Source organism: Miniopterus schreibersii, assembly GCF_964146895.1.
Source record: "Miniopterus schreibersii genome assembly, chromosome: 8".
Taxonomy (NCBI): Eukaryota; Metazoa; Chordata; class Mammalia; order Chiroptera; family Miniopteridae; genus Miniopterus; species Miniopterus schreibersii.
Genome location: NC_138109.1, coordinates 14,804,477 through 14,813,222, shown reverse-complemented (window position 1 = coordinate 14,813,222; position 8,746 = coordinate 14,804,477). Strand labels below are relative to the sequence as shown.

Here is an 8,746-nt window from a genome sequence, read left to right as displayed (position 1 = left end):
TACATGTGACAGGGCATGTTGGCAAGGGACAGAATGAGTTTGTATTTCTGTGACATTTGCCATTTTATGTATGACTATGGCAGAGTGTAGCAGTGTGATAAGATGGATGTTTTCCTGATGTACATGTGACAACAGCCATGACTTGTGGTGACTGTCAGAGGCCTGTGGGTATGTTCAGGAGTGGTACAGTGGGTGTGAGAGAAACACTCAGTGGTTGACATTGTTCTCAAGGACAATTCCTGCAGCCACCTAAGAGGCCAGTACAGGAAGGTATCAAGAACTGGAAATCACCCTGGGTGGTTCTGCTCAGTGCTTAGAGCACTGGCCCTCAGACTGAAGGATCCCGGGCTCGATTCCAGCCAAGGGCGCCTATCTGGGTTGGGCACTCAACCCCTGTCCCTGGTCTAGGCGAATGCTAGAGGCAACCAATCAATGTGTCTCACAATCAATGTTTTCTCTCTCTCTCCTACTCTCTCTGAAAAGCAATGGGGAAAAAAATTATCCTTAAGTGAGGATTGGAAAAAAAAAAAGAACTGGAAATCAAAGAGCCAGACAAGGGAAGGGTGAGGAAGAAAATCCCCCATGCCCCAACCCCACAGTGCTCTCCAAGCAAGTCACCCATCCCTAATGACAACAGCAGGTGGGGAGAACTCCAGAGGAAAAGCATTACGGTAAACATTAGGGAACAGGAGATATGCCCCCAGGCAGTTACAAATGTGTTGGCCCCTCCAGTCCCACTCTCCACCCTCTCCTGCTGTTTGCCCAGAGGAGGATGATCCAGGAACTGTGCATCATTGACTCCCTTGTTCCTGCCTTCCTGTTGGGTTTGGCCAATGAGAGGCCCAAGCAGGAAACTGGAGGAGAATGGGGTGTTTATTCCCCTGCTCCCTCCCTACAAGGTTGCCATGGTTGACTAGATCTCTTAATCATAGGCCACTACTCATCAGGGACCCTCTCCACGCAGCTGTACTCTCATCCCTTTACTCTCCCCTCCCCTGCCCTTCCCCTTTAGGTCCAGGAGTTGTAAAGCCTTCCCACTTTTGCTATCCCCTGAGAGCTGCACCATCCCTTGTTAGTTTCTTAAGCCCACATCTTTGGAAATAGTCCCTTTTAAGTTTCTGCCCAGTTTGAGTGTCCCCTGTCTCCTGCGGGGACCCTGACTGACGAAATAGGTCCATACAGTCGACAGCACAGTCATATGCTGCCACACTATCATAAACATGCATGACCTCCCTCAGGGTCACACAGTCTCACATGTGCATACCCACCCCTTAGCTTCCTCATCACAGCCTTACTCAGGGAAGACTTCCTGGAGAGGGTCAAGGTCAAGGAAGAAATCAGTCTGCAAATCAGTCAACAGTCCCAAGATTGCCAAATCAAACTAAACAGGAGCTGCTCAAGGAACTGCCAACTTAAAGAGTGGTGACAGACAAAGGAAAAAAGGCAAAGGTACTTGTACAGTAAACCACAAAACCGCATGCAATTGTCTCACAACACTGAAATTTATTCTTCCTAAATGTATGAATCAGGGGACGGAATTCTACAAGTTCTGGGTTGTGTGTGAGTAAATGTGGCTCGTTCCCTCTATTATCAGGATATTTGAATAAATGTGGTTCCTTTTCTCATTTAAAACTCTGCTTAGAATTATGTGGCCACTACCTCTTTTGGAAAAAGAGGTATGTCCCCCCAGGAGCCAAAGCTGATCACCTTTCTGAGGGGCCACAGGCATGCTCCCACAGGGACAGGGCAAGAACAGTGAATGAGGAAGACAGATTTCTCAAACCGGTTTCCCTCAAACAGATTTCCAAGTTGTCAGACTGAGAAGCAATGGCAGCTACCAAGCTGCGTTGTGACTTGTTTAAGAATGATGACTGTTTTTTAAAGAAATCCTTTCCACTTCCACATTGAAAATGTTTGCTGCACTCTTAAATAATCTGATTGCGGCTCAGGGACCTGTGGCAACACTACCAATCATACAGTGTAAGCCAAAGTCAAATGTGGCATACATAAAGAAATTCATAGTATAGGTGACTTCCCCAGAATCCTGTCCCTTGCCTCTGTAAACAAGGTGCTCCTGTGAGGTGGAGGGCTCAGAGTTGTGTAGGGCTGACTGAAGAAGTCTTCCTGAAGGAGGTGCTCAGAGAAGGAACAGGATCCAGGAGTTCAGATCCATAGAGTTGCTGGGAAGATCTGGAGAGAACAATTTCAAGATCTTCAATTACCTCTTTCCCACAGCCACCCAGCCCCACCCAAACACCTCAACATCTCCTGCCTTAACAGAGGCCATTGTGGAGAGAAGGGCCAGGGCAATATTATAGAACTGGGCTCCACTGACTCCCGCCCTGGAAGGGGTGGGAGTTCCTGGAGTAAGCAGAGGTTCCCTTGGGCCTTTGTATTTGGCTGGGATCCCCACTGGTCTGAGCAGCTGGAATGGAATGTTCCTGGGATGAAACGCCTGCCCCTTCCTCCACCTCTCCCCTTATGGAGTTCCCCAGGGCTTGTGATGCAGGGAGAGAGAGGACTGTTTCAGGGATTCCTGATATGGTGATGCTCTGGAGAAGCAAAGGCCCACACTGCCTGGGGCCTATGTCCTGGCAGCCTCTCCTAGACTGGGCAGATCTGCTCCATTCCATGTGTACAGATCTCCACTATGTGCTAAGCACTGAGTGTGACCCCTCATTTAATACTCAGAAGCTATGTCCTCCCTAGCTGCCCAAAACACACACACACAGAAAATACACTGGTTCAACGAGAAGGTAAGTTATTTACCCAAGGTCTCCCAGCTGAGAAGTTCCAGGCCAGGATGGAATCCCAGGTCTGTCTTGTTCCAAGCCTGGGATACTTTTTGCCCCACCATAGATCCCATCCTCCTCTTCCCCTGCCATCCCAGGCTCTTTGCTCTCCTTAGCACCAAACATCCAAGCCCAGGCGTGCAGAGCGGAAGGAGCCCTCCAAGGCAAGCGAGGGCCCTCAGCATAGTTGGCCTGCCCTTGCCTAAAGCCAGGTGTGCTGACTCAGCCTAACTCACCCCCCTTTCCCCCTGAGCCCAGACAACCAGGCTGGAGAACCAGCCTCTGGGGGTGTGCCCAGACCTTAGGGAGGGGCACCTTCTGCTACCCCTCCAGCATCTTATCACATCACTCCCAGAACCAAGGACCAGGGATCACTGAAACCAGATATAAAGGTGAGACTTCAGAAATTCCCCCACATTTACCTGATAAATGAAAAGTCACATAGCCAAATGTTTAAGGGATCTCCCACTTACAGGTTCTATGTCTTTGGGCAAGTCATCTGTGGAAATGGGAATAATAACCTCTACAACCCCTATGTTGCAGAACAGCTGGACTGAAACAGATAATGGGTGTAAAGTGCCTTGCACAGTGCTTGGCATAGAGGAGGTGGTTAGTATATTATTCCAGAATCAAGGATTCCCTTCCCCCATGACTCCTGGCCAGGGTGCAGCTGGTCAGGACTAATGGGGGAAGAAATAGGCTGGGGATCTCCCAGCTTTCCCAAACACCTCCTCCCCTGCTGGCTCTAAAGAGCCTCTCCTTCAGCTCTGAGAAGCCTGGGCCCCTGGGTTTCTCTCCAGAGCTGGCTGTCAGGGAAAAGGAGCCTCCTACAAACTGCCCATTTGCAGGCTTGGAGCACCTGAGCCAAGGTCTGTTGCTTCAGCCTAATCTCTACGAAGCTACCTTGGTCCCCAGGTGGTAGTGGGAGAGGGTGTTCTAATCATTTATCAGTGTAACAAATCTGTGAGAAGCCAAGTGACTCCCGGTTTTTACTCCAATGGTGGTCACCAAAAGGGGAAGCCTCTTTCCAGGAGTCTTTCCTGATGGGCCTTCTAGCCAGGCACAGGGACTGGCCCAACCAGAAGTCTTCCTTTGAGCCTCTCCTCTAACTGGCCTCCCCTAACTGCTCTTCTGCCAAACCCTTAAAGCTCAAGGCCTAGGATGCCCCATCACTGCCAGGATTAGACTGGTTGGGGGCAGGGACAATGACAGCGGAGCTGCTCCAGGCTACACCCAGGTGCCAAGGGAAGCAGCCCCACACTGCCCTCTGGTGGTACCACCCACAGACTTGAGAAATGCCCTCACTTGGCTAAGACCCGCCAAGAAAGAAAAGGGGCTTATCCAGGGGATGGAAAGGTTCCAGACTAGAGCCCTGAACTGGTTCCCCAGACCCAGGCATTAACCTGAAGAAAGGCTCCTGTTCCCTCATTTCCCTTTGCTAAGATCCCAGATTCACTGGCGGCCACCAGTGTCCTCAAAGTACAGGTCCAGTCCCCAGAACTGGGGGCCATCAAGAAAGTGTTCAGGAAGTCATGGGGGGAGGGGTCAGTTTCCTGACCACAGGCTATAGTTATTTGTGAAGGCCTAAAAATAGCCCTCCAAACAACACAAATTGCCCAGCCCCCAGTGGGATGGTGACTGTCAGGGAAGGCTGTCTAGAGGAGGGCTGGGAGGCAAAGGACCTTAAAAGCAGAGACCCTCTGGTTCAGAGCTGCTTCTTGAGCCCCTGGACTGAGTAGATATCAATGTTTGTTGATTGAGAAAATGGAGCTTCCCAGAGGAGGCCCTGAGCTGAGGGGTAGTGGGCACAGCACTGAACCAAGAGCTGCGGTTCAAGCCACTGAGTGCTGTATGCACTGGCCAAGGTCCTTGATGAGACACCAGGACCAATCTCCATTTCCTACACATGTACACCACTTTCTCCAGCAAGAATCATCTCTAATTCCCCAACCCCTCCCCCACCTCTAAGTCAGGACAAAGCTGATTATCATTAAATCCCAGAGAAAGGCAAAACTGTGATGGCACAGAGCACTTTACACCATTAGCTAAAAGCTTCTCTGGACCAAGTGCCCTCTTCCATGCAACCCAGAAAACAAACAGTTCTGGCTGCAGCCCCGAGAGGTGGCCAAAGCCCCTCACTGTGTCAGGCCCAGAAAGTCCTTGTCCTTTCTGAACCTCTAGACCCCAGTGACCCAAGTAGCTTCAGAAGGTTCTCCCTGGGGAGGTCAGAGGATGCCAGGGCCACCCACTGCTCTCCTGGTCCCCAAACCCTCCTCTGTCTCTGAGACACCCTCTTGGACTTCCCTTCCCCAGATAAGAATGGGTTCAGGAAATCCTGTCTGTTAGCTGAGAAACCAGACCAAAAGTTTGGTACCTGAAGAAAAGAAGGGCTGATGGGGGAGGGTCAGGGGAGGGCCCCTAGGGCTCTGCCTTTCAGAGCAGTACACCTGACCCTCAGGACTCCAGGACTAAATCAGATTCCCTAGACTCTGACATTCTCATCCCACCGCCTTCTCCCCATTCCCAAGCCCGGACATGAGGAGGGACAGCTATGTTCAGAGAGAAACTGAGGAAAGCAGCCCAAAGAGGGGACAGAGTTGTCCCAGGTCACACGGCAGACAAGCTGGAAACCAGCTCTCTCTAGCCCCTGCCCCTGGGCAGGGAAGAGACACTAGGAGAAGGCTTGGGATCTAGTTCTGTCCCTTTTCTGGCATGTGACCTTGCCACTCTGCAAAATGAGGAATTTAAATTAGCTCCTGGCTCCACCAAGCAAAAGCACTGCCTGTTTCTACGTGACTTTAGAGAATAAAACATTCTTCCATGACTTATGTGGGAAGAAGACAGACATCTGCCCTGGGTTAACCTCACTACAGCCCTTTCTGGAAGTGAAGGCTACAGTCAGCTCAGCTGGTGAGCAGCAAAGCAGCAGTGAGGCCATTCACAGCTGAGTGGGGCAGGGGCAAGGCATGTGGACAGGAAGAGAAGCAGGTCTCATTTCAGGTCTGGCCCTTTAAGGCCCCCCTTTCTAGAAGTCAATGACATACCTGCCCCCTTGGGGCCTGCTGAAAGATGTCACCTGGCTCCATCCCTGGCAGAGCCATTTTAGAGCTGGGGGAGGGGGGGGCGGTGTCCCTAGAAGAACAGGTGAGGCTTTAGGCCGTTACCAAACACTGGCTATCTAAGGCTGTACTCTGAGCAAAGCTGCATGAGGCCATGAGGAAAAAAATCTCTCCTAGAAATGGAAGGGTTAAATATTATGGGGGAAAATCCTCAATCTCTCTGGGATGCCATCTCCCCAAAGGGGAAACAGGGGCTTAGGAGAGAACTCAGGGGCACATGGCTATACCAGCCCCCACCCCATCCTGGGACCTCATTATTCCGTCTCCCCAGAGGTATGGAGCTAGGTGGTGCCAGAAAACAGCAGCCTCAAGGGCAAGACTCTTCTTAGAGCCCCAAGGGACTTGGGAAAGTCAACGCAGATGCAGGTGCAGGGAGGGGGAGGGAGTGCTGCGTCAGTGCAGCAGGCTCCAATTGGTAAAAGTTTGCTGGCAAACCCTCCCGCAGTCTGAGCACCCTCAATTTGTCCAACTCTGTAATAGGGACTTGGTGCTACCGCCTCACTTCCCAGGTCTGGGAGAGGCGGCAACATTCAGTGGACAGCTTTATTAGGGACCCAGCGGACGCCAGAAGCCCCAAGGAAGGGAGATCTGGGTCCCTGCACCACCGCTCCGCGCCCCTTGGGTGCACCAGCCGCTAAGACCGCACCTTAGCCTCCTTTACTGGTCCCCCGGCCGCCCGACTGTCTCTTCCTAGGGTCGGTCAGTCCATCCATCCGGCTGGAGACGCTGTCCATCCGGCCGGCGTTCGCAATCCTTCATCGGCACCTCGGCAACGGTCCGTCGGGGGTGGCCAGGGGTCCCGGCGCTGGGTCAGCGCTGGGGGGAGGCGGGGCCCCGCGGCGGGCTTCGGCGGAAGGGCGAGTCGGGCTCGCGGCCGTGGCCCCTCCGCAGGCGTCCGGTGCCCCAGGGCACGCAGCTGCCCAAGCCCAGCGCGGAGGCGAGCAGCGCGGGCGGGCGGCCGCGGCGGCCGCGGCGCGAGCCCTTCTTGAGCCGCGACCCGTGCGCAGCCAGGTAGAGCTCCGACTGCGCCACGCCGCCGCCCAGGCGGCTCAAGCTCTCGGCCCGGTGCGCCAGGCGCAGCTCGGCCGCCAGGAAGACGCGGTGCAGCTGCAGCACGCGGCTCTCCAGCTCCGACACTAGGCGCCGGCGGCCCTCCACCTCCAGCAGGCGCCGCCGCGCTTCAGCCAGCTCCAGCGCGCGCCCCCCCGACCCCGCCGCGCCCGGACCGCCGCCCGCGCCCCCTGCAGGCCCGGTGTCCCCCGCACCCCCGTTAGTGCCCTGGCGCCAGCGCTGCAGCTCCTGCCCCTCCGCCGAGCCCACCGACGCCGGGGTCGCCTCTGGCGGCGACGAGGCCTGAGTCGGGGTCAAGGTCGGAGTTGGGGGCGGGGGCTGAGGGGATGACAGAGGCTCCTGGGGCGGGGGCGGCGGCGGCGGGGACCCCGGTTCCGCCACCCCTTCCTGGGCCCCCGGGCCGCAGGCGCTGATGCGGCACCCCGGCATCCCCCGCCCCCCGGCAGTCTGCAGCGCTCGGCCCTCGGGTTTGGCCGGCTTCCCCCGCGCAGGGCACGATGGACGCTGAAGAAGCAGGAGACGTGGCCGCAGCCCCCGCGCCGCCGCCTAGCCAGCCGCCGGTACCTCTTATGGAAGGCGGCGCGGACGCGAGAAACGGTACCGCCAATCAAGGAGGCCGTGCCCCGCACCCGCCTCCTCGGCCCCGCCCGTCACGGCGTTGCCCACGCCCTTCAGGCCCCTGGTCCAGCCCCGCCTTGCTAGGGCGACCGGTCGCCACCCTCCTCCCCCCACATTTCGGGTGGAAAGGAGACTGCATCTTCTCCGGTTTGGCCCCGAGTCATAAGGTCTGGTAGCCGGTGCTTAGAAATCATGGACTCCAATCTGCACCTGGGGGAGGGTTTTGCCCATGTGACAGTGAGCCTGGACTAGAACTCAGGAAGCTTAACTCTTCGAGCAGTGCTCCTTCCCATACCGCACCCCTTGGTCCAATCGGTTCTGCCTGGTCTCCTGGGCCACAAGGCCACCAGGACCCCCTCCTCCAATCTCCCTGGGGCGGTGGAGAGATTAACACAGAGGGGCAACTGGCGTCCTGGTGGGAATCTGATCAGGTTTGTTCCCCACCAGGCAGACCGTTCGTGTGCAGAACAAGCTACAGCACACGAGTCCGGCCTGTCTTTCGCAAACCTTGATGGACCCCCAGGGGAGCCCCAGACCCCACCGTGTGCAAAATTTTTTCCATGCCCCTGCTCTTGTTTGCTCCTCCCAGTAGATGTCCCCACGCCTTTACACAGAGGGGAAACAGACCCAGAAGGTGCAGTGGTGCCTTCCCCAAGGTCACAGTACAGGTTAGTTGCTGAATCTGGACCACTGGCTGGGAGCTGCTCAGCCATTTACGCCCTCTGGGGGCTCATATACCTGGGTTTCCTCACTGTCATTGGGGAAGACCTTAGCTGGGTCCCTCTCATCCTGGCAAAATGATAAAATGGAGCCCTGCCCATGTTCCGCACAACAGAAATGCCCCTGCCATACCCCCTCCAAACACTGGCACAGACAGACACCAGGGCACTGCCTCAATTTCCATCCTTTTAAAGGTGCCATCAGAGATGGGAGGTTCCAGTGATGGGCAGGGCAGGGCAGAGGCTGGAGGGCCAGAAACCAGTTCAAATGGACTGGGAACTGCAGCTAACCCTGGTCTCAGGGGATCTGCCAAAAGTGTGGCCAGTGTGATTACTGCACCAGCCTGAAGAGGAGGCAGATGGGGGAGCTGCACTGGCTGCATGCAGAGGACAACAATGGAGCAGCACCCCCATGTTCTCTAAGTGC

General features: G+C 55.4%; 1 protein-coding gene across 1 annotated transcript; it reads right to left on the bottom strand.

The window, feature by feature from the left end:
• Window positions 1–1,478: 1,478 nt before the first annotated feature.
• On the bottom strand, window positions 1,479–7,535 carry TRNP1 (TMF1 regulated nuclear protein 1). Its single transcript, XM_081143818.1, has 2 exons — window positions 6,558–7,535; window positions 1,479–2,190 (listed from the first exon to the last, which is right to left on the bottom strand). The coding sequence occupies exon 1, from the start codon at window positions 7,409–7,411 to the stop codon at window positions 6,722–6,724; it is 690 nt and encodes a 229-aa protein (XP_080999944.1). The 5' UTR covers window positions 7,412–7,535; the 3' UTR covers window positions 1,479–2,190; window positions 6,558–6,721.
• Window positions 7,536–8,746: the final 1,211 nt, after the last annotated feature.